Genomic DNA, 27253 nt, shown 5'->3' on the forward strand with positions numbered 1-27253 from the left:
GAATCAACAAAACTGCACTTGGTCAACTAGAACCCTCAATTAACAAAAATAATGTCAGCTACTAAGTGTTACAGTGAAAGAAAAATTAGAAGGCATAATTTGGTATGAATCAGTAGTTATTACATTCATTCACGAATGTCTGTTATGTGCTTGCATAATTAGGCTAGCCTACATTTGCAGTACTCTTAACATTTAAGGGTTGTAATATTCTGAATGGGCAAGCTACTAACTAAATGACTATGACCCTTAAATGTTAAATATTTAATCCATTCAACAAATACTTCAAGGCCCTATAATGTCCTTAGGACAATGCAGATACTAGGGACACAATGATCAACAAACCAAGAGTGAAAAATTATTTGCCGTGATTGACCGAATGAAAAAAAATCCAACATCTGAACACTTCTAGAACTGCTTTTATTTTCCCCTGGCCTACAAAGCAGATTGTATGTCCTCAAACATCCTTTTAGTGTGCTACCACAGCAATAGAAAACAGACTATTTTAAAAAGTGAGTACTATGAAAGCAAAGCACGCTTTATAACCAGTTGTTTTCCTCTAGACAAAAAGAGGCACAGAAGCCACACATTCAGACTGTACTACATTTCTAAGCCTAATCTATCCTGCCAGCATAAATTAATATTTAGATAAAAGAAGACAGACCTTTCCTAGCTGAGCCAAAGGATACAAACTGACCTGCAAAAAAACACCCTTTAAGATGGCAGTATTTTAGTTTTGCTATTTCACTGAAATCCCACGAAGAGCAGAGATGCATAATTCGAATTGCCCAACCTACATTTCATCTATCAATATTCAAGGTCCTGCAGCGAAAACTGGCAGAAGTAGTTCTGGACCATGTTTTATATAATTATCAATCAATCTTAAAATCAGCAATGAAGTCACTGACGCACCATTTCAAACCCAAAATATCATGAAATATTAAACATTTCCAAACCACAATGATGTCTAAAAATTAACTCAGCAAAAGAGTACATATTCAAAAACAGGCCTGTGAGAATGAAAGAACTTACAGAATAACTACTTAAGTTTAAGAAACTAAGAACAGCCACACAAAACCACCCCACATAAAGAAAACCACTGACACACCTTTCAGTAAACTAAAGGGAGATGAGGGAATAGGGTGGGGATGGCATGACTTCGCAGTTTCATTTCCAGTATCTAAACCAGATGCAAAATAGATGTATCTTTAACATATAAACCAGGAGAAATAACTATCAACTATGATAATCAGCCCCAAACCTTGAAGATGCCATGGTAAAATATCTAGCACCCATCGCTGCAACCAACAGAAAGAGCTAGGAAATAACTGTACCTCACACCGAAATATTGCAGTACTGAAACTGACTACTGCTGTGTGAAAGTAGAGGCTTCTGCAGTTCAAAGACTATATACAAACCTCAAGGCAGAAAGCATTCTATAGAAAATTAATTTCCAAGCAAGAAGATTTACCTAAGACTTTATTTTTCCTAATGTTAACAGTGATTTCCTTTTAATAGCACTTCTGGTGCAATTTAGTACCAGGTTCAATTCATTACAATTTCTGTTGACATCTTTATCACCAAAGTCACTTTCTCTTTAAAAGGTTTTGACTTGTTCAGTATTTCAAAATAACTTTATTGTATTTCGCTTTCTATACACTAAGGAACTTGATTTCTATCTGGAGGGGGAGATCTATATTGATGTAAAACACACAAAACTTGAGTTTCAAGACTTTATTTCCCTTTAAAGAGTTTTACTTCTATAAAGTCTGTGATTATCTCACAATCTTTTCAACTGTAGAACCCTCCAACTGTATTCCCAACTCTGAAGACAAGCCATGAGATAACCTTTCATAACTGACAAATTATGGTTGTATGCATAAATTATTGATATGGAGCAATGTTTGGATTTCATATCCAATCTTGGATTTTCTGATTCAGTGGGTTGGGGGTCACGCCCTGTGAACCAGATTAGAGCTTCTACAAATTATTCCAGTGCACAGTCAGGGTTAAATGCCAATATTTAAAACTTGTAAATTGTGTGCTTAACCCCCAAAGCCTTACTTCAGTCTATGTAGACAAGGTATGTGTAGTCAATACTGCTGTCTATATTCAATTAAAGCAGACGCAGCTTTTTAGGAATAAAATGTTGGCAACCGGTTTTTACTCTACGCCAGGCACTCTGCTATGGCTATGCATCTACACAACTGAATAAAAGGCTCACTGAAATTAATGTCCTAATAGAAGCTTAAAAGACAGTTCCATAGCAGACTCCAAAAGATATAGCTGAGGGAAGAAAAGAGGTCCTTCAGGCTGAGGAAACGACTTATGTGTACACAGCCCTTATGAAACAGGGTTTTATGGATGGTTTAAGTGGGAGAAGGGAAGGTGTCAGGCACTCTTGAAGGTCAAAGGTAAATTATTTTTTCTTTTTCATTTTTACAGATCGCCACAATTTTTAAAGTATGATTTAAAACCAACAAACTTAATTCCTAAAACTAATAGTCTATTATAAATGGATGAAACTAGGGAAATGCCTTAGGATGTGACGGTACTTACTTTAGGGATTTAGTCTCTGAAAATAAGATACAGAACTAAAACTGATAAGTTCTGGTAACGTTTATGAGCCACGATGCCTGGCCAAGCTGATCTGATGGAGATTCTCTCAAAGCCCTCAAACTCAGTTCTTCCATTCTCTTTGTAATACAAGATTATTACAAGAGTTTCAAGGAAAGACTCTACTGCACCAATGACTAATAGTTAATGGATCCTGGCAATCATGACTCAACAGAGGCTCCTTCTTTTCAAGTTTACCAATCTGGTCTCTTCCAAGACTTTCTTTAACAAAAAAGTAGACATTCTATACTGAAGATGTTCAAAATCTTATTTCTAGCCCTTCTTTTCAGCTCCAAACTTATACTTGTCTATACCAATATCTGATATCCCTCAGGTACCTCCAACTCGATAAACTCCCAAATGACCTATCTCCATTCGGAGGCTTTTCACGTCCCAATCCCAAAACCTGCTGCTACTTTCTTTATCCCATACTTTAGTTAACAGAAAACTGATTCAAGCCAATAAATGGGGAATCTCTACCCACATTGAATCTGTTAATAAATTAACTCCTTTATTAAAACTCCTTAAGACCTCTAGGATGTGTTACCTTTTATCCATGCATCCATGCATCCATCCTATGAGAACCCATTTATTCTACAGATCTTGCTCACCTTCCTTCCTGTAACTGGGTCCTACCTAATCTCCCAATTCCTCCTTTCTACCACATTTTATAAAAGTACAGGTATGCAACCGATTAGAAATTCTAAAACACTGGTTCTAGTAAATGTCTAATCTGTGTACACAAATGATCAGAATATGTACTGACTTAATTTTCAAGTTCTTTAAATCTAGTGTACAATTTGTGTTCATATCAAAATAAGTCTAATATGTACACAAATACAAAGCAAACATAACATATTTTATAAAGGGGATAATGTAACAATTTGCATTGTAAAATGCTATTTTGGAACATAACCTTTAAAAAAAAATGTGACACTGGATACACTGAATGCTTCATAAAGCTGCATTTGAAGATCAAATATTTACAACCACAAATTTAAGTAGTTATCAGTAAACACCAAAAAATGCTTTTTGATTAGATACAACTTCTTGTAGTTAAAATGTATTTGAGGAGAGAAACCTGACACGGGAAACCTGGACTCATCGCAACCCCTCAACATCAGAGAGGATGGTTACTACACATCTATGAGCAGTCATGTCCTTTTCAAACATGTATTTGAGGAACTGAAGTACTTCAGCTATTTACACTACTTCACACTTCAAGGTATGTAATAGAACTCAGGGCAGAAATAAATAACAAATGGAAAAACAAAACTGGGCAGGCAGAGTGAAGTGGAGAAAGCATTATTAAGTGGTTAGATAAACCAATTAGCAGATCACCTCATACCAGATAATATCTAGAAAAGATTAAAAGGTAAAGTATAAGTTGATGAACAGCAGAAAAAGGAAACATCAGGGAAAAAATTTCTGTCCACAAGTGAGGAAAAATGGACAGAAGACAAAATAAACAGCAGTAACCATCCTCTGCCAAAAGGAACAGGGACATTACACTCAGGTGAAACCAAGTTCCATTGCCAAAGTGGGAATTCGGGTGGTGATATTTTAAGGTACAAATGTGAAAGTAGTAGATAACTAGATCTAATGCACAGCATAGAGATTACAGTCAACAATACTGTACTATAAACTTCAAAGATGCTAAGAGACAGATCTTAATTATTCTCACCAAAAAAAAAAAAAAAGATAATAATGTGAAATGGTAGAGGTGTTAGCTAATGCTATGGTAATGTTTATTTTGCAATATATAAATGTATCAAATCAACACATTATACACACACATTAAACTTACTCAAAGTTGTATGTCAATTATACCTCAATTAAAAATTTTTAAAAGCCTCGAATTTTCAAAAAGCCAGCTGGCAGAGTTAAGCTATTGAACATGATGAAGGAAACAGCGCAGGAGTGGGTTTGGAGAAATAATAGCAACTTTTATTATCTTTAGACAACTGAACTAATAAAAATATGCTGTTAAAGCTTCAACAACAACAAAAAATATTACAGATATCTTAGAAACTTAAGGCCTGGTTAAAATTAATTTAATAGCTAGTATTCAAATTCTCAGCAAGTATTTTTATAATACATGGAGTTCAAAGTATCTTAATTAAATGAAACAAACACATTAATGAATAAAATAATAAAAGACGAGGCATTTCACAGATTCCAAAAGTGGTTTCTAAAAGGAAGTACATATCATCTGATGCCTTTACTTATTCTTTCTGCCTTAATATCTCGGCATAAAAAAATATGACAATAAAATTCCTGAGTCTATATAAAGGATATGAGATTAAATCAGATACCTGGAAATGTAGTTTTCTAGAGAAAAGTGTAAAAAAAAAAAAAGTGGAAATGCTATTTCACTCAGAAGTTTCATGACTGGTGGCTGAATGAACTGGTGAACAGGGGGCATCTAGAGAAAACTGCACTGTCAGTTTGTGTAGAAAAAAATTCTGTTAAGAGATGACAAATAAAATCAGCCTTTTTTTTTTCTCCCCAACGTTTCCAGCCAATCCTATGAGGCATTTTGTAATTTTATAGCCTCTTCCATTTCATTCATCTATCCATTCAAGAAACACTAAGCACCTGGTAAAATGCCAAGCTAACACACAAGTCTCATTTGAGTTTAACCCATTTCCTTAGAATAATCTCTTGTATTAGTAATTCTCATCTTCCTAACCCTTTCATATTAATCCCTTCAATCAGCATTTATCATCTTCAAATATCAAATTATAAGAGGACTTACATTGCCAACTATCCACAAGTTCCCATAAAAAAGCCACCCTCTTTACCTTTAAAAATCCAAGAAAGTTCTAATGCTGACATATTTTAGGGAAACTTAAATATGTAAATATTAGGAAGACATTTTTAATAATCTTCATTAAATTAAATAGATGCATTGGCATTAACTGAAGTATGGGTGTTATCACATATTATTTTGCCTATATTAGCTTCATATGAGGGAAATAATTTTAATAGTCTGCCAGGGAGTAAAACTTAGAGGCATTATATAAAACTACTTGTCAAAATTGGTGTGCTTTTACTGAAGTAATGATAGCACACTGCCTCAAATACATAACAAATGTAAGCAATTATCATTAATATCATTAAAAAGTAATAAAGCAAAATTCTGAATTATATGGAGGTAAATAGGCAACCAATCCCACCTGGGGGGATATTATCTCAAGCAGGAAAGAAAAACAACAAAATATCATGTAGAAATGTCACCCTGAAATGGACTCTGGTTCAGATAGTACTAAACTAGTTAATAAATTAAGAATTGGTACTTCCACCACTCAACTGAACACATGAAATCTTTATTGGCCAATTTAATGGAAAAATAACACCATCTGATTGAAAAGTAAGCTGGGCATTAACTTCACATTTCTGAGGATGGGCAGGGTGACAAAAATACAAGTATTCAATTCTAGGACGGGAAAATGGATTTCACACAAACAATATCTATACTAGGCCCCAAATTAGAGGAGTTTTAGATATGGTAGATAAACTGAGAACTAAGAAAGAAGGGCTGAAAAAACTTATTTGTCAGATACTTCGATATATATATTATTTAATCTTCTAACAATCTTGTGGAGTAGGTACAGTTATTCCAGTTCTACAGACACAAAGAGGATCAGAAAAGTTAGGCATCTTGCCCAAAGTCACACAATTAGTTTACTGGCAGGGTCAAATTTTAAAACCCAATTTACCTGCTCTGAGAGCTGTTTACACAGTACCAAAACAGAATGAATCTGCTTCAGAAATACATTTTGGGAGAAAAGTTATTACCAGAGATAGAAATAAAACAGGAGGCCCTGGAATGCATTTCATGTGTGGGTGAAAAGAAGGAATCTATTATGAAAATAAACTGTATTTTATTTAAATATTTTACCATCTAAAACATACTGTATATGTTGTATCTCTCCATCCCAGAGGGAAAGGAAATGAGGCAGAGAAGACCAGATCTGTAATGGACAGATTGTATGCACCACTCCCATACCAAAATACTCTTTTTACCCACCCCTCACTCTCTATTAGACAGAACAGTGTATTTAGGAAATCAAGCTCTGTTCAAAAACTGGGCATAACTGGTCTAAGAATAATCACACCTTTGATAAGGAATCACTGAGAATAGCCACGTGGTCTAATTCTGGCCAATGAGATGCAAAGTGAAATATTCTTGACAAGATCAACAGGAAGTCAGGATCTTTCTCCTCTATAACATGATAAATCAGGTATTTACTGAGCACTTCCTATATGCCAGCACTATACTAAGCACCTACACCACTACTCTACATTATAGTTACTCTATGATGTAGAGTAGTGGTATAGGTGCTTTTCTTTATGAGACACTGAAAAAGAAATCATCTCACTGTGTACCTGGCAACCAGCCTTAAGAATAAGCCAACACAGGGGCTTCCCTGGTGGCACAGTGGTTGAGAGTCCGCCTGCCGATGCAAGGGACACGGGTTCATGCCCCGGTCCGGGAGGATCCCACATGCTGCAGAGTGGCTGGGCCCATGAGCCATGGCCGCTGAGCCTGCGCGTCCGGAGCCTGTGCGCCACAACGCGAGAGGCCACAACAGTCAGGGGCCCGTGTACCGCAAAAAAAAAAAAAAAAAAAAAAAAAAAAAAAAAAAAAAAAAAAAAAAAAGCCAACACAGAACAGAGAAGAAAATGAATCCTTAGTGAAACACTGGATCGGCTGAATCAACCAATCCTGAAGGCTGGACTTTACGTTATATGAGCTACTTTTTTTGTGTCATTTTAACCAGCTTCAGTTGGGAGGTTTCTGAGGTTGCAGCCCATAGCATCTATACCAATACACTGTGCTAGGAAACAACTTCATGTAGTGGATAAGTCACCAGAGGTTCCACATCTATCCATAAAGGTAAAGTACTAGCCAGTCCACTGTAGGAAAACTGAAGGCCACCTAAGGGGAATGGGGCATATCATTCCTTCTGATTCCTACCTTCACTTACACTAAATGCTAAGCACTTACAGTAATATACTGAAATACCTCCTCTTCAACTACATATGTTCATGCCTAAAATTCTCCTGAAAATAGACAAGGAATACTGGAGAGAGAAGCCTTAAAAAGCCAATGTCAAGATGAGATAAAAATCAAATGAAATCTTCTCATTATGGGGAAGAGAAATATCAAGGACTCCTGAAATTCTTTTCTATGTTCATGGAAATGAAACAAACATCAGAATGGTATCAAGTATTTTAAATAACTGGAGGAAAGGCCCCAAACCAGAAGACTGCACTTACTTAAGGCAATCTTGCTAAAATCGCTATGACTTGAAAGTTTGTTAGTCTTTACGCCTGAACAAATTAAAAGTTGTATACAGGAAGGTTTCTGCTGAACAGTAGTAAGCAAGAACACTTTGAATTAGCCATGGAACACTTCTCAACACTGTTTCCCCTAATTAAAGGGGATTTTAAATATTGCCACCTTCATGGAAAGAGAGTTTTGCATCTATAGAATTGTTTAAGGTACCACTGTACTGATAGTCAGAGATAGCTACATTCCATAATTTGGGACAAATCTCATTACTTTTTTCCACTCAAATATATTTCCTGAGCAACACTTACACTTCTGCAACACACAATAACCATACTGTGACAGTTCTGTAAAAAGCTCAAATAACTTGACTTTGTATTATAAGCATTTTAAGAGTCTGGTTTGCTAGTATACACTGTGAATGCCCAAGAGGAGGTCAAAATATGCAAGGTGGCATATCTGAACTTATTTTCCATTTCAAGTCCACTCACATGTGAACATATAGTTTGAGACATGCTGCTCTAAACTTGAGGAAAATTGATAACTTCTAGGCCAGCCCTTAGTCTCCACATTACTTACATTTGCCCTAGGGCCTATTTCTCAAATTTCACTTACCTCTGAGAACTGTGTGATCTGAATACTTTCACAATCTACTTATTTTAGTGTTTTGGACTGTATACCTCTCTTTCGTACCATCAGCATTGTTCTTTATAAACTCATGAAAGATAGAAACAGTATTTGCAAAACTGTCTACTTTAAAACTCTAGAACAATTAGGCACTCTTAAATACAGTTTTATTTATTTATTTATTTCAGTAGTTCCTTACTAGTGAATTCAAACTACAACCTACTGTAAAGTCATTGTTTATCTCCCTCCTGACCCTTCAGAATGAAGATAATCTGCAACGGAGATATTTAGAACATGGCAACCATTATAAATAGTCATAAATTCACAAAAAATTTAAGCTTTTCCTAGAACTTCTAATCCTTTTAAAAAGCAATACTTTTGTCGAGCAGGGAAGCACTATCTTCGTGAAAAGCCCAGTAAGACCTAAAGTGATGGCATAGACAGCACAAGAAACTAAATGAAAAACTTGAGAAATGTTAAATTCTATAGAAAGTAAAATATTTAACCAACAATGTTATTTTGCCCAACAATGTTTATACTCACAAACCAGCAGTTCAAATGACTAGCAAAGAACACACGTTTTTATATTTACGATATGAGACGTGCTTTGCTGGTAGAGGTGGAGAGATTTCTAGTGAGACCCATACAAGTAAACAGTCAATGATGGGGTCACAGATACAGAATCATTAAGCAGCTGCTTCTGACCTCTATGGTTGCCAATCACTAATGGCAGAGTGATTCAGATGTCCAAATTGAGACTGAAACCTTCACCCTTTCCTGATAACACACCACAATTAAAACTCAAAAAAAAAAAAAGTTTAATGATATAATTAGAAACCCAAACTTATGTATCTTCCAGTTCATAGCTGATAAACAGTTCTTTCATCTAAATTTTCAAATTTTCTTTTGAAGTACCATATAAATTCCAACATTTCTCAATGTTCTAATATTTAACAACCCCCCCCAAAGACCCCACAAAAATGAAACATTGTATCTCAGAAAAAACCCAACAACCTACCTTTAAACTAGACTCATAGTCTGTGTTCACTTTGAACATAAGACCAAGCCGTAAATGAATTTCCTTGGCTCGACAAAAGCTGGGATCAACATAAAGCACCTCCTGAAATGCTTTAATTGCCCTGAAAGAACATAGACATAAGATATCTTTACTTTTTAACACTTACATGAATTTTTGCTTGGTAGAACAGTAAAACTTCTCTTTTATGCAATTCTGTTTTAAAGGAAATGCCAGTTTTATAAAAAAAGATGTGAATGAATAGCTTTAACAAAAAAAAGACTAGGAAGGGGTGCCTGGGTCTTTTATGTACTTGAATGTGTGTAATATAAAAGGAGAAAAGGAAGATCAGTTGAATTTACTCTCAATTATTCAAATTTTTTTTTCTGGTTGCATTGGGTCTTTGTTGCTGCACACAGGCTTTCTCTAGGTGCAGCGAGCGGGAGCTACTCTTCGTTGCCGTGCACGGGCTTCTCATTGTGGTGGCTTCTCTTGTTGCAGAGCACAGGCTCTAGGTGCACGGGCTTCAGTAGTTGTGGCACATGGGCTCAGTAGTTGTGGCTCACAGGCTCTAGCGCACAGGCTTAGTGGCTCCGCGGCGTGTGGGATCTTCCCGGACCAGGGATCGAACCCATGTCCCCTGCATTGGCAGGTGGATCCTTAACCATTGTGCCACCAGGGAAGTCCCTTCAAATAATATTTTATGGCTTAACTGTCAGTGTAAATAACTGATTTCACTGTTTCTGGAATTTCCTAGGGGAGAGAGGGGTGGGGCAGATAGTTTTGTTTTTAAGGGAGGAGAGATTAATCCTGTCTCTAGTCTACTCCATAAAATGAAGTCTTTTTTTTAAAACTTTATATTTCTATCTTTCATATTTAGGTTTACAATCCATCTGCACCTTATTTTTTATATGGTGTGAGGTAGGGGTCAGTTTTCATTTTTTTCAATACAGGTATCCAGTACCCCCTACATCACCTGTAGAAAAGACCCTCCTTACCACAGCTCTACAGTGCCACACTGTCCTAAATCAAATGTCCATATCAAACGTCTTGGTCTGTTTCTGGGCTCTCTATTCTACTATATGTCACTTTATGTCTATCAGTCCATCTTTGCCCCAAATTCACATTTTATCTTTCATAAAAAGTCTTAATTACCAGTAGAACATATACAAGGATGAGGAAGGAACACTTTTCACTGAATACATTTTTATATCACTTAATCTGATCACATGAATGTACTATGTACTCAAAAATGAATTAAAATTATGACAAAGAAAAACATCTACTTTGAATTTTGAAAACTATAGTATCAGGTATAACAGTATTTTAGGCAGCATTTTAAATCTCTCTACATGATTTAAGGCTTATCCCAAGTACAGCTAATATATTCTTTGCAAAGCTTTTTATCAACTATTCTCTACTTCTATTTAATCTTAAAGGAGGTTACTTAGAATCGTAGACAATTCCAAAACAAAAGTCAATCTTTTTTATAAAAGTTCAAAATATATACCACAAAATAGAGCAAAACAACATGCCCTATGTCTTTAAGTAACTTTATTTTGACTTGTATATTTTCTATTTCCCCCCAAAAAAACCTGTGTGATTATATATTTAGTATAAAATTAAGGGTTCTAAAAGGTAATATTTACTGTAAGGAGCATCAGATACCTTTACATCTGGCTAAATACTTTTTTCCTGAAGAGGAACTCGGCATCTATGTGTTAAGATGGCATTTCAAATGGGTGGGGCTGTGTATGTGTTTTATTATTTAGTGTGTGTATAGACAGCAGAGGGGAGTCAAAGGCCTGATAAGAAAGAATTCGTGTAAATTACCTTTCTCATTCAAAGGTGACTTCCTATTTCTCTCAATCAGACTTGAAGACACTCATCGGCATACTGCTAAGAAGTTCTCTGTACTTTTCTCAAACCTTTCTAATAAGAGGAGGTGCAGCTTCAGCCTCTATATTCTCTTGGTCATGTCTAGAGCGCCACCTTCTAACAGAACGGATTGTGTGCACAGGTGTGTGGGGGGCGGGGGGAATACAACACACACGTGTTGGGGGAGGGGCATAAAAAAGGTTAGGAAGAGAACAACTGCAACAATAAATGATGTCAATTAAAAGATAGGATGTGGGGGCTTCCCTGGTGGCGCAGTGGTTGGGAGTCCGCCTGCCGATGTAGGGGACATGGGTTCGTGCCCCGGTACCAAGTGATAGTTATGAATGTTTATTTTATAAATAACATGTAAAGATGTATACTTATGTTTGTTTAATTTTCTTTAAGTATGTTACATTTTACAATAATAAAAATTGAGGATAATGTTTCATAAAGTCCTAATTAACCTTACCTTACGAAATGGGTCAGAGAACTCCTATGGAATGGGTCAGAACTAAGCAATGTCCACACATGCCAATTAACCCAGGCAAGGAAGAGTGGATATAGGTATATGTACAACTGATTTAGTTTGCTGTATACCTGAAATTAACTCAACCTTGTAAATCAACTATACTCCAATAAAATTTTAAACAAACAAAACTAACCAGGGGGCGGGAGGGACGGACGACAGGCAGGCCTGAGTCAAATACATGAAAGAAAAAGAATGGAAGTGGTGGATAGCAAAGGAAAGACGGAATAAAGGAGAAAAAGAAGATAGGAAGAAAAACAGTCTAAGGAAGGATGTATGCGAATGGGAAGAAGGAAAACACAGATCATCAATAACAACCCCACAGGAGAAATATTTCCTACTGTCTCAGTTTCTGTGCCTTTAGTTCTTATCCACTTAGTTCACAATGTCACACAAGTACAAGAAACACAGGTTATTTTACAAAGTTCTCTACACATGTTAACACACTGGAAATTTCTTTTAAAAAATTAACCTACCAGCAAAAATACATATTACAATACACTAGTCTGGGCTACACTGTGCCTGCTCTTTAAGGACTACTAAAAGTGCCCATGACAAGGGAGGACAATATATATCTATTCATCAAGTTCTCCAGGTTGTTTCAAAGTTTCCCTCAAATTCAATACTTGCAGACTCAATCTTCAATATCTCATTATCAGATAACTGAAATAGTCTCCTTAAAGACTTCCCTTGCTCTCCTCTGGCTTGCCTATGCTTCCTAAAATATGTGGCTCCTGTGATTGCCTACTAACCATGATACTCTAACCATGATACTCTTTCAAGTCAAATCTCCATGTAGCATTTAAGGTTTGTGAGCAGTTATACCCATTGCCAGCCATGCCCTAAACATTGCTCCTCCTCAGCTGTGAGCTGGCATATCTTAGGAATTTCTTCATGCAAATACTGGCCCTCTTGGCTTCATGGCTTCTCCTCAGGATGGTCTCCTGACCTGGAATATTTTCATTCTTCTGCTTCACTCTAAATCCACTATTACCTTTAAGACTCACCACCCAAACTCAACATCAACTATTTTTTGCTTAATGTTAACCAGCAGTTAGGTCCACTCTATAATCAAATCATTTTACTCTTTACCTGTCAGTGTGCTGTCTCTAGTTTTTCAAAGTAGTCTATTCCTTGAAGTTTACATTCCTCTTATTTTTTAAATACTCTAGACATTATAGGAAAATGTTTAATATATGTTTACTGATGTCATCACTCTTTATAATTAAATGACTGGACTTCTTGTTGAGAGGGTGGGAAGGGATGCTCCGGAGTCTCTTTACTGATCAGTTCTCCTCAGCTAACAAAATAGATGCAAGTTCATTTTCACTTGCTTTTCTAAACTCTTACCATCTCCTTCTCCTATGTGTTGCATCCACCCCTTGGGGTGGGAAGGAAAAAAGAATGTGTTTATGTGTTAGGAGGGGGATAGTGTGTGGAGAAGACAGGTACCACTCAGACTATATCCTAATTTTGGTCATCATTTTAATGCATTCATATCTCACCAAACCACATGTAGCCAGAACATGATCTGTGTAGCAGAAGTTAGACTAAACCACCAACACATACAAATTCTGCTGACGTCAGTATTCTGACTGACAGACAATTTTAGAACATGAAAAATGGCTACCTAAAATGACAAAATACTTTTAATGATACAATACCTGGAAAGGTTTATAGTTTTCAAATATTGAAGCACAGTCTCTACTGAAATTTTAAACAAGTGCATATTGCTATGCTTGAGTATCCATGCATTTTCTTAAAATCTAAAGAATGTTTTTATATCACCAAAATTATTTCTATCAATTTTCACTTTAAAATTTTTTGCAATTAATGTTTGCCATTGTTAACAAGTTTTAAAAGGAAATGATAACTTCAATAGCACTACCTGCAAAAAACACACACATGCTGAATATATTTTAAAACAATGGTCATTTTTAATAAGATTTCTAGAGCCATTTTTTTAAAAGCCTCCTTTAGAACTTTACCAAACTATAGAAAAATAATGATATTAACTAAACATCCTAGCACAGTTTTAGTACATTTGAAAAGAGACATAATAAAACTTTAAGTTCTCTGAAGCTAATAATGCTGAGTCCAGAGAGTTCCCTCAGGGATATCTGAAGAGATAAAGGAACTAATTCCATAAATTTTCATACTAATAAAATGGAGCATATTCTAGCGCTCTAAATCAGTAATAACATATATACACAACAGATATACACACTTCTATACACACATATATATATTTTTGGAAATTTAGAGGTTCCTTCTAAATGAGACAAATAGATTTGGTTAAGAACTCAAAGAGACAGGTAAGGTAAGGTAAGGTAAGAGTTTTAAAGTGGAGATGGAAGGAGAAGGCAGACCAAAGAGTAAATGGCACAAACCAACTTGCATAGGTAAAAAAATGCTCAAGACATTTTCAGGGAAATGTTAATACAGTAGTGACTGACACAAAGAATATATTTAGGGGAACAATAAGTCTAGAAAGATCATCTGAGGTTGAAACAGAGAGGACCTTAAATGTGAGGATAAGTTAGAAGTATCATACACTAGGCTATTCACATTGACATTTGCTAATATATTACCTCCTGGTTCTTTTGCCCTCTCCAGCCATCTTCATTTCATCACTGTGGACAGTGGGATGTTTTCTTCCCACCCCTATTGTAAAATTTACGTTTTTATTCATAATTTCCCTGAAGCTTAATCAATCCAAACCCTTCCAAATTCTCTCTGGCAATCTATGTGTCACTGGTAAGCATAACTTTACCAAAACTGCCTTAGTTATCTGCTATTTTCTTCAAAACAGCAGCGAACAGAATAAACTCAACATATGTTAACGTGAAGTTTTATTTTAATAGAAAAAAACTTTTGATCTAAGAGCATTAGTTTGCAAAATGATAGCTCAAAAACATATATTAAATATTAAGTTTTTGCCAGACTCCATGCTAAACAAGCCTCAGGATCAATGGTGGTTATCTCAAACTACATTAAGTTTATGTTTGCACCCAAAGCAGTGATTTTACAAGGAGAGCAGAGATTCCTACACCCCTAAGAACACTTGTAATTCGTACACGCTAGGGAAATGAGTCCTGGAGAAAGCTCCCTTGTAATGTGTTAACATTTCTGTCTTTTTAATCTCACCTCCATCTCATTACCCTACTCCTTGCTGATGTCAACATAATAATAATCACTACATTTCCTTACCAGGGCTTATCAATTAGATTTGGGAAGCTAATTTCCAAAATCCTATGCCTCTGGCACAGAATTATGTAGCTCTTAGGTTTGCCACTATAAGACCATTCTGATATTGATCAATGGGAATACAAAAGGTTATAGGCTAGAGAGAGAAGAATGATAAGGATTTTCAGGGAGGTATATTTAGAAATATGGCTATAAGTTATAATACTTTATTACTGTATATATTTCAATTCCTTTCACCCAAGGATATAGTTTTCTTACTACAAAGGCAAGGAAAAGCTCAGTTCAAGGTACCCTTAGCAATATGCCACCCTCATGAAGAAGAACAAGTGAAGGCATGGGCATGCACTCATGCACATGGAAAGGAACAGCTTTATAGATACTGGTTCTAGCTCTCTGCTGCATGCATTTTACTATGGGCTTCTATGTCTTCCTTTCTCCTTATATTTATTTTAAGTTTGGTCACAGATTACTGTGTACGATAATAGTAAAATTAAATAATTATGATAAATCCAGTGAGGATGTAACAGTTGCTCTACTACTTTCTGACATGGGCTCCTCTAAGAGGCTGAAATTGAAACTGGAAAAACTGACCAAATAACTGAACTCATCCAGAGGCTAACAATAAAATCAACTCACCCCCCAAAAAGGGGGCGGGGGGAGCATAATATGGCAAGAAACAAGACAAACAGGTTAACAGATAAAACCAGTTAATAAAATTGCTCTTATTAATTTATTAAGTCGCCATCACCAAACCCAACACACATGGTGGTTGCACACATTATTCTCGAATACTTAATCTAACTAAATAACAACAGACACCATTTACAAATATTAAAGTTCTACTTAAATTATAAATGTACAAGAGATGGAACATTCTGAGCTAACAATACAAAAAAGGCATACCACACTCTTCTCTGGAAATATTTTTTCAACAAATCCCAAAGAACTTAGTATGTGTTGGGGGTGGAGGTGGGTCTGTTCCCAGAAATTAATAGCCACCTATAAGTAAAACCAAATAAAACACAAGTATAGCTTTAACCTAAGGAAGTTCCTATCCGTTAAGGCTATACTCTAAAACTCTCACCAAGCACCTACTCCATGCCTTCTAGTTTTGTGGCTGTTCAAGAAATAGCAAGATAAGTGAAAGCAAAAATTGGGGCACAGAGTTTGTGAAAGAACATTTGACCAGCAAGACAGGAAACACACATCCATGATGGATTAAGAGAGGGTGTGAGGTATGTCATTTTAGGGAGCAGCTAGAGCTGAAACTCAAGACATGAGAAAATGGTGGTAACCAGGACAGGATCAACAGAACAGAAGGCACTTACTAATTCAGACATTGCATCATTCTTATATCATTTCAGTTTCATTTCTTAAGCCAACTGAAGGACACAGAAATCATATGCAGATAAGGAATCAAAAGATATAATTTTCCACACTACAAGCCCCCTAACTTGACATGGTCACATACTTTTTAATGCAATCCAATTTTCAACTGATGATGGCTTCACCTCACTACTGATCTTATGCTTGTATCTTCAATCTACAGGGAGTTCACAAGTTATCACAGGTAGGTGAAAAGTAACTGGTGTGAGGTATACATGTTCATTTCTAAACTGCAGAGGTCCTTGCCTTGAGTTTCATCTAAATTATTTCTGGCTGGCCATAAAGATTTTACCAATGTGCCCAGGAGAACAATTACAAATACTGATTAAAAAATAACCACCAATCAATCTTCAAACTTGGGGACAGACTACAACAGACAAAATAATTAGACTGGGAAATCTGAGCATAAGTTTGCTTCTGCCACCAATTAAACAGTTATATAATACTGAGTTACACATACATACACACCCCTTGTTTTCTACGTCTATAAAATTAAGGGAAAAAAACTAAGTTATCTCTTAAGACCACTCTGGTACTAAAAGTTTAGAATTGTGAATTCTATGAATAGCATCTTCAAGAAAGTAAAGAGATTTTAAAACAGTCCTAATCTACTCTTGATTTTACATATGATACACTGGCTATGAAGTTAGGAGGCTTAAATATAGGCTTGCTCTACAACGATGGATAATTTAAAAGAAAAATATTACAAAGCTTCTTTATAAAGATCAATTATAGCTTTGTTTACAAAGAAAATGAGTGATTTGAATGATTATAATACTCTATCGACACAGGTGTTCTCTAACAATGCAGTGCTTCCATAGATGATCAAAACCCAACAGGACCAAAAGCAAACGGGAAAGAAAAGGCATCTGGGAAAAGTCATTCATGTCTTAAGTTTCATCTTTAGAGAAACCATATCAAATCATTGCCAATGCATATTTAAAAGCTCTGTAATAAATATCCAGGATGCCCAACAGGTATATGACAGGGTTAAAACCTTTGGTCAAAATGTTCCTTTGGACTTTCTCAGCACCCACTCAGCTTAAAATTATGGAGAATAGAAGGCACTCTGACAAAGTCGAATATATTTCAAAAAATGTCTACATAGGGCTTTACAGTTTGCAAAATGTACATTATCTCATTTGATCATCAAAACTCTGTAGAGTAGAAAAGGCAAGTAACTGTACCTAAAACACACACACACAAATGAGGAAACACATCAAACTAAGTGGCAGTGCTGAGACCAGAATACCAATCTTTCAACTATGTTCTTTCCACTAGAGAATGTTACTGTCTTGTCTGGTAAACAGAAAGACAACAAGGGGGCAAAGGCCACAGTAACAGGGACCTATACTTTACCGTTTATAAAATCTTATATATATTTCTATCATATTTAATGTCTGACTCTGAAGGTGGTACCATTACTCCTATTTTATAGAAGAGAAAATTGAGAGTTTATAATCTAGTGCCTAGTTACTAGAAATTGGAAAAGTACTAGCACACTCGTGTGTGTGTGTGTGTGTGTGTGTGTGTGTCTTTTGGTGAAGGAGGAAGGGAAGGAGAGGTCAATATATCTAAAAGTCTGAAAAGGAAATACTGCTCATCACAGACCATTTACCAACTTGAGAATAGAGAGTAGAGTCATTCCCCAGTTCAAATAACCTGGGGACCACCAGTCCATAACAAGTGACTGAGAAATTCCCAAAGCTTTCTAATCTAAGTCTTCTTTAATCAGAATCTTATACCAGATTCTTTTAGGAACACATATATTTCTAATAATCTAAGGTAGGTCAATATCCCTGAAGGAACAAACTAATAATTTCAGGAGATTATTGGGAAATGTAGGCTTAGTGATATTAAAATATTTTGTATTTATTACACACACACACAAAAATACAAACTAAATAAGTCATTTACTGAAAACAACTGGAGTTATTAGTTTTATGTCAACTTACCACTGAAATGCATTGTAATGGAAGTAGACCAAACCAAGACCATATAAAAAGGCAGCATTCTGGAAAGAAAGGGAAAAAGAGACTTTTAGGAAAAGCATTTATGTCTAATACATATGTTACAAATACTATAAAATATGGTATCCAGGATGTTTTATGTTATTAAAAATCTATCCTGGGCTTCCCTGGTGGCGCAGTGATTGAGAGTCTGCCTGCTAATGCGGGGGAAACTGATGAGTCAACAGATGGCACAGAATCCAATCAACTGGGACAGATTCTGTGGTTTCTTTTTAATCAAACCTGCCCTGAAATAAAAAATCTGTCAGCACATACAGATGGCCAATAGGCACATGAAAAGATGCTCAACATTGCTAATTATTAGCGAAATGCAAATCAAAACTACAATTAGGTATCACCTCACGCCAGTCAGAATGGCCATCATTAAAAAGTCTATGAATAACACATGCTGGCGAGGGTGTGGAGAGAAGGGAACCCTCCTACACTGTTGGTGGGAATGTTAAGTTGGTGCAGTCACTATGAAAAACAGTATAGAGGCTCCTCAGAAAACTAAAAATAGAATTACCATATGATCCAGCAATCCCACTCCTGGGCATATACCCAGACAAAACTATAATTCAAAAAAATACAGGCACCCCTATGTTCATAGCACCACTATTCACAATAGTCAAGACATGGAAACAACCTAAATGTCCATCAACAGATGAAAGGATAAAGAAGATGTGGTACATATATACAATGGAATACTCCTCAGCCATTAAAATGTCATTTGCAGCAACATGGATGCAACTAGAGATTATCATACTAAGTGAAGTCAGTCAGAAAGAGAAAGACAAACACCATATAACATCACTTATATGTGGAATCTAAAATATGGCACAAATGAACCTATCTACAAAACAGAAACAGACTCACAGACATAGAGAACAGACTTGTGGTTGCAGGGGGTGGGGGTGGACTGGGAGTTTGGGGTTAGTAGGTGCAAACTATTACATACAGAATGGAAGGACAACAAGGTCCTACTGTATAGCACAGGGAACTATATTCAATGTCATGGGATAAACCATAATAGAAAGGAATATAAAAAAGTATGTGTGTGTATGTATGTATGTATGTACGTGTGTGTGTGTGTGTGTATGCATTAACTGAGTCACTCTGCCATACAGCAAAAATTAACACAACATTGTAATTCAACTATACTTCAATTAGGGCTTCCCTGGTGGTGCAGTGGTTAAGAATCCGCCTGCCAATGCAGGGGACACGGGTTCAATCCCTGGTCCGGGAAGATCCCACATGCCGCGGAGCAACTAAGCCCGTGCACCACAATTACTCAGCCTGCGCTCTAGAGCCCATGAGCCACAACTACTGAAGCCTGTGCGCCTAGAGCCCGTGCTCCACAACAAGAGAAGCCACTGCAATGAGAAGCTCGCACACCGAAACGAAGAGTAGCCCCTGCTCGCTGCAACTAGAGAAAGCCCACACACAGCAACACCCAACTCAGCCACAAGTAAATAAATAAATGAATGAATGAATAATAAACTATACTTCAATTTTAAAAAATCTGTCAGCAGAATTCTATGGGTAATCTAAGAGAAAAACCTATTTTTCAGGAATAAGAAAATGTCTATGCTATCCTATTCTCTCTTGCTTGTATCTCTTTATTCTTCCTCTAGTTCCTTCTGTTTCTTGAACTGGATTTAATTTTATGTTCAGTGTTGCCAGGAAGGTAGTTAGAATTCAAAGTAAATGCACAATATAAACGTAGAACAAATTTTAGTATTAAGAAAAACCCCACATGCTAAAATGACACCTAGCCATTTACTTTTTGGGCTATAAACATCAGTGATTCCTTTTGCAGTACAAAACAGAGATGCCTATCCAGACTCAATCTGACCTCTGGCCCCCATATGGGAAACTAGCTATCTACTCCCTTTTTTCAAAAAGGGCAAACAGTTGAGTACCCACTATGTGTTCTCCAAACTTATGTTCTAAAACTTAAAAAATTTCAAACTCTTACTAAAATGTTTCTTACTGTATTATTTTAGGTTGTATTTCCCCAGAAGTACACCCTGAGACAAAAGGTTTTAGTATACGTGGTTTATTTGGGAAGTTACCCTAGGAAACACCAGTAAGGGAGTAGAGAAGTGAGGCAGGGAAGGGAAGGAAGCCAATAAAGGGTGCAGTATGGCTGACTATGCAGCTGTGGGCAACTGGGACTTAATACTGCTGGGAATTTCTAGGAGCCAGTGAAGAACATTCCTCAGAGTCATTTTGCGCTAGGTGTGAGGGAACTAAAGTACTTATTCCACAACCGCTATCATTCAATGACTGGAGAAAAAGAATCAGTGATGTTTAAAGACCAAAGTGTAATAAATAGCTGGGTGACTTTTTGGTATGCAATTATTATTTTTAATACTAAAACTTGTTTTAGGGTTATATTGTGCATTTCCTTTGAATTCTAACCACACTTCTGGAAACACTGAAAAAAGGTTTCTTAAGTAGATCTTAAAATGTAATAAACATGGAAATTTAATTTCATTAAATCCTCAATACCCTCAATTTTCTGAATGAGAAAATTACATGCTACAAGGGTATTCACAAATACAGGGATTCACAAAGATCTCAGACAACATCCATTTCAAAAGTTCATATTCAAATTTTTAAAATTTAGTTGAAACTGGCTTCAATCAGGATCATTCATTTACGACCCCACTGTATCCCTGAAATAGACTGAACTTTTACTAGGTATTGAGGACAATACTCAAGGGTTGAACAAGCCAAACTGATTAAAATGTACTTCCCCGCACACTACTGTGTGTGTGTGTGTGTTGCGGGGTGGGATGGATGATGTTCAGAACACAAGAGTAGTTAAATTCAGAGTTATGAAATGTTCTACCCAAGAAAAGTTTAGATTTGAAACACAACTGTCTCCCTAGGTGGGGGAGATGGAGGGGAGGAGAGCATGGTTGAATAACAATAGACAGCATCTTTCACCAAATTAGGTAATTGCCCAGAGAAGGCAGTGTAAGGTGTGGTGGAAATATGAGTTTACTGAGGGACATTTCTGCTTTCAGTACACATCCTGCATTCTCTCAACTTCTTTTGTTCATAGCTTATCCTTTCCCCTCTAGGAAATCTTATCCCCATCCCTGCCACTGTATAAATTTTATCAATCCATCTAGATGCATTTAAATGCCATCTTCCCTATGAAGCTTTGCCACTTCTCCCACCTCAAACCAGAGGTAATCTTTCCAACCTCTAAATTTGGCCTTAGCATAATGTCTCTAGCATGTGACATTATGGTATAATAGTAAGAACTTAATTTTATGCAAAATGCTAACATCATTTCTTTTAAAAGGTACTAACAACCCTTTGAGGTGGCAGAAATTTAAAGAATGAAGAGATATTAAGCAACTTGCTCAAAGAGACAGTTGCAGACATAGGAACTGAATCTAGGTCTGCCTCCAGAGCTCACTCTTAACTATTGATAATATATTTTTGCTATTTGTGTATTGACTAAATTCCATCCCATCAAACAAAAATGCAACGAAAGCAGGAGTGCTAATCATCTGTGTATATTACCTAGCATACACAGTGCCTTCCACATAGCAGATGCCCACAGGTTTAGTTAATTGAACCACCCAGTATTTAAGCTCAGTATTAAGTTCAGTTTCCTGGGTGACACAGAATTAGTACGAGGGATGGTCCCTATTAATCAGGAGCTTATAAATCTCACCAAGGAGGTAAGTCTCATTTTTCCATAACAGTAAACGATGTAATTTAAACACTTACTGAGCACCTACTATGATTCATAACAGAGTTATTAGCACTGGGAAGAAAGTAGTAAGCAAAAAAGACAAAAATTCCTATCCTCAATGAACTTACAATCTAAGGACAAATGATTATGAAATTAAGTGCATAATAATATATTCCTAGCTGCAACCATTTAAGAGTTAATGAAGTATAATAAGGACCAGGAAAAGAGGTAGAACTTGGGTATTGCTGGGAAAGGAGAAGGAAAAATAAGCCATCTCAGCCAGGGGTTGTAATCCACACATTTTTGGAAATAATGACCTGGGGGTGTGAATGGCTATGTGCCCTGACAAAGATGTGTTCCCTCCCAATGTACAATCTCACCAAAAATGCCAACAGCATCCCCATTGAGAAACACAGATCTATGCAGAAGGATGACCCAAGCAAAGGCACTGATATGAAAATGAGTTTAAATGTGACACAGTCACTCTTCAATCCACTGTGAGAAGTTAGGGGAGTAACTTTCTGGGAAATGTATTATTTATAAAACATACTCCTGCTTCAGTCCAAATCCTTAGAGGTTAGAGTATCTATATTAGGTGTCAGCAAACTATGGCACATGGGCCAAATCCAGCCAGCCACCTATTTTTATAAAGTTGTACTGAAACATAGCTATACCCCCACTCATTTACTTATTGTCTATATAGCTGCTTCCAGTTCCAACAGAAGAGCTGAACAGTTGCAACACAGAGACTATCCAGCTTACAAAATGTACAACAGTTACTATGTGGCCCTTTACAAAAGAAATCTGCCAACCTCTGACCTAGACTGTATCACAGTACCCATCATAATCCCAAATTAAGAAATTATAACTTAATAAGATTACAATCAATTTATACTGAAGGCAGGGTGTGGTTCATTAAGTTAGCAGTTCACTAATGCCAGAGTCCCATGAAGGTGTTTTCACTGATCCCCAACAGGGAAAATACTGACCCTTAGCATTGAGAAGTGTGAATTCAGCTGCCCATCAGCATCAAAAACTCCAATAGAACCTTCCCTACTTTCTCAGTGAAGCCCAAAACCCTGAGACTGTTTTGTTAGGTTTATATATAAACCTTTATCTCTGGCTATTGAGGGACTTAACTCATTACAGGGCAACTCCAGCATGCATGTGTAAACAAACTTTGTCTTTTCTCCTGTTAATCTGTCTATTGTCAGTGAATTTGCAGGCTCCCAACCACTGCACCCAAACTACAAGAGGGAAAAAGCATTTCCTCCCAACAGTGACAAGCAGCAACCCTGTATGAAAATCAGACTGGGCAGGGACTAGAATGGCCATCATGGACATATCATGATTTTGAAAGAAAACAAGCTTTAAAGACAGCAGTAGAGTGCCAGTAAGTTTAAGATCAGAACACTGCCCCGCCCCGCCCCCCCTTTGAGGACACGGCAATTTCCTATCTAGCATGGTTTGGGTTTTTTAAGGAAAGTTTTAGACCCAGTATCCTACAAGCATGCAGCAGTAAGAGGGTAGCTGTTTCCCAAAGAGAATATTAGTAAAATATTCAAGCTTTTAAAAATATTTTATTAGACAAAACTGACTAAATGATGAGATTATCAAGATATTGTTATACTATTGCCAATATTTGGGTAGAATAGCAATCTGATTGTAGCACCTCCAAACATCCCATACTCCAGTAATCACCTCTGAAGACAATTTTTTATGCAGAGATATCATTAAGAAATAAAATCAAGCCAGACTATTAGAAAAATATAATAGTATGAAGGCATTCCAGAACTCCAGGAATGAATTTCCAAATGCCTTCTGGGTACTCTCCACCTGTTGAATATACTACAAATACCTGAAAACCCATTATCTTACACTGCAGAGGAGAGTCTGATGCTCTAATGGTACTGAAGATTTTACGTAGTGGTAGAAATCTCACCAGTTAACCAATCCAAAAAGTAATCCTACTTTTCTTGTCTCAACTCTTCCCCACCAATAAGCCAAATTCATTCTATTCACAAAGCTGAATTTACTTTGAATCTATCCCCTTCTCCATTCCTACTGCCTTTCTCTAGGTAATTTAGGACCTTGCCTTTGTCTACCTGATCTGTTTCAATAGCTTCCTAACTCAGCTCCCAAACCTTCGCCTCCCCTTCCATGTCCCCCCTTTCAAAATACCTTCCACACCATTGCCAGTGAACTTGTGAAAAACTCAACCATGACACTTTCTCTATTTTAAACTCCTCCTCTGAAGATTACCTACAACCTAGCCTGACTATAAGGGTCTTGGTTATATGACTCTTGCTCAACTTTCCCAATCTCACAGCCACCACTCCAGTCAGGCCTGGATATGCAGGCCCATGAATAAAATATGCTCTTATACATTTCCATGATTTTAAACATGTTGGCTTCCTCTGCTGAAAAAGCCAATGCCATCTTTCCTTCAACTCATTTCTCAATCTAGCAAATTCCTATCCATCCTTGGGACTTCCCTTGTGGTGCAGTGGTTAAGACTCCATGCTCCCGATGCAGAGGGCCCAGGTTTGATCCCTGGTCAGGGAACTAGATCCTACATGCATGGCGCAACTAAGGAACCCACCTGCCGCAACTAAGACCCGGCGCAACCAACCAACCAACCAAATAAATAAATAAAATTCCTATCTATCCGTTAACACATCATTCATCTCTTCTTTCCACAAGTATTACCTGACACATTCCCAAGTGCAGAGTTAGGTTTTTCTGAAGCAAGTTTCCAAATGAATATTCATGTCTATTACAGATATGCCCTTCATCTCCTCTACTAGAACACGAGCTTGTAAAAAGGTAGATAGAGCTCAAGTCATCTTTTGATCCCTATGGCAAAGTAACTAGCATATATAAGTTACTGAGGAAAGGTTTACTGCTAATAAATCAATCTCTTACAGCCTTAAATAACCTATTACACATTTTTATCAAAGAATTTAACACTGTGCTGATTCAATTTATACAGAATCACTCCCTTAATACAATCCAAACTACCTTTTGAACACTTATAAGAGTTTCTCCTAGTTACAATAATATAGCAAAAGAGGTTGCCAAAGCTCATTGCATCAATCAGATCCAAAGTTATAGCATTAGAGCAGAAGTTCTGCTTCCATGAAACTAATACAACATTGTATATCAACTATACTCCAATAAAAATTTTAAAAAAATAAAGAATAAGAAGTAGTAGTTCTGCTTCCAAAATCTACGCATAGTATTGCATAGAGATCATGAAATCAGGCTACAGAGGCCATCAGACTTGGCTTGTCACTTACTATCGACTCACAAAACAAGTTAACTGAGTCTCAATTTCATAGGGTTGCTTTGAGGAATTAAGATCATACATGTAAACTACTTAAAATAATAACCTGGCACTTGGGATTTTTGTGAGAAGTAAAGGAGGTAATGTATCTACCACCAACAAGAAAACTATTTAGCACATGGTAATTGCTCAATGGATACAGTAGAACAGATAAAATTCTTGGAAGTCTCACATGCTGTAAAAAAAAAAAAAAAAATTACACATTAAAAACAAGAGGATTTAGAAATAAAAGAGAGTTGTGGACAAGACTGCCCAAGACCTATGCAACATTATAACCAGAGGATTTCAAAAGTAGTAACTAGTACCTGGAGACAGCCTGAACCACTCAAGCAAGCAGCTCAGCATGATGATAGGTTGCCATGGTCGATAGCAAAAATGAACAAAACAATGAAGTTGCAATCCTGGCAATCCTTTAATTAGAGCAGAGCTGGAAGGTGCTGAGACAATGAAAATAGCTGAGAGCTGTACAAAACTGGGAACCTGCTTTTCTGAGGAAGAGCTCTGGATGAAGGTACTCGTGTTTAATTTTCTTAAAATCTAGACTACAGAACTCCTGCTACCAGTGCTGCAGTCAAGGTGAGAGAACTTTTCCCTTTCCTACTTAAGTTTATAATTATACTCCCCATTATCCAGAAAAAAGCTTAAGTGAAACAGTAAGACTTCTACATCATACAACGTAATTCCCTTATTTACCAATAACATGAATTAATTTCTATTAGTAGTACAGTCTATTTTGCAACAACGTGTATCTTCTCTTACTGCTTTCTATCCTAACTATTAACATGATAAGACGAAATAAAGACATTTCTCAGCCTCTGTTGCAGCTAAGAGTTCTCAAATTACTAAGTTCTCACCAGTGAGATGTGTATAATCTCATGATTCCCTTAAAGCCGCAATCCCCAACCTTTCTGGCACCAGGGACCAGTTTCGTGGAAGACAGTTTTTCCACAGACTGGGGGGCCGGGCGGGATGGTTTGGGGGTGATTCAAGCGCATTACACTCATTGTGCACTTTATTTCTATTATTATTACGTTGTAACATAATGAAATAATTATACAACTCACCATAATGCAGAATCAGTGGGAGCCCTGAGCTTGTTGTCACTTGTCACCCACTGATAGGGCTTTGATATGAGTCTGCAAGCAATTGATTTATTATGGTCTCCGTGCAGTCAAACCTCTCTGCTAATGATAATCTGTATTTGCTGCCGCTCCCCAGCGCTAGCATCACTGCCTCAGCTCCACCTCAGATCATCAGGCATTAGATTCTCATAAGGAGCGCGCAATCTAGATCCCTCGCATGCGCAGTTCACAGTAGGGTTCGGGCTCCTATGAGAATCTAATGCTGCCGCTGACCTGACAGGACGCGGAGCTCAGGCAATAATGCGTGCGATGAGGAGTGGCGGTAAATATAGATGAAACTTCACTCACTTGCCCACCGCTCACCTCCTGATGTGCGGCCCAGTTCCTAACAGGCTACAACCGGACTGGGACCACGTGGCCCGGGGGTTGGAGACCCCTGCCTTAAAGAAAAGGGTTGTTGCCCTCTGCTTCCTCTTCCTCTGACCAGCTCCTTGGAATGTAGAACCAACTCCAAGGCATCAGATAAAGAAAACTCAAGAAAGAAAAA

At 37.0% G+C, this 27253-nt stretch overlaps 1 protein-coding gene across 7 annotated transcripts in view; it reads right to left on the reverse strand.

Moving 5' to 3' along the window:
- Positions 1 to 27253, reverse strand: part of KDM6A (lysine demethylase 6A) — a 133175-nt gene that overhangs the window by 77902 nt on the left and 28020 nt on the right. For all 7 annotated transcript variants that reach the window (XM_024743551.1, XM_024743552.1, XM_024743547.1 and 4 more), the window contains exons 3-4: positions 18507 to 18565; positions 9558 to 9678 (exon numbers count right to left, since the gene is read on the reverse strand). In XM_024743551.1, the coding sequence (XP_024599319.1) occupies positions 9558 to 9596 (39 nt within the window). In that variant the 5' untranslated portion in view covers positions 9597 to 9678; positions 18507 to 18565. The remainder of the gene's footprint in view (positions 1 to 9557; positions 9679 to 18506; positions 18566 to 27253) is intronic.

Source organism: Neophocaena asiaeorientalis, unplaced genomic scaffold, assembly GCF_003031525.2.
Source record: "Neophocaena asiaeorientalis asiaeorientalis breed wild unplaced genomic scaffold, Neophocaena_asiaeorientalis_V1.1 scaffold243, whole genome shotgun sequence".
In the NCBI taxonomy this organism is placed as follows: domain Eukaryota; kingdom Metazoa; phylum Chordata; class Mammalia; order Artiodactyla; family Phocoenidae; genus Neophocaena; species Neophocaena asiaeorientalis.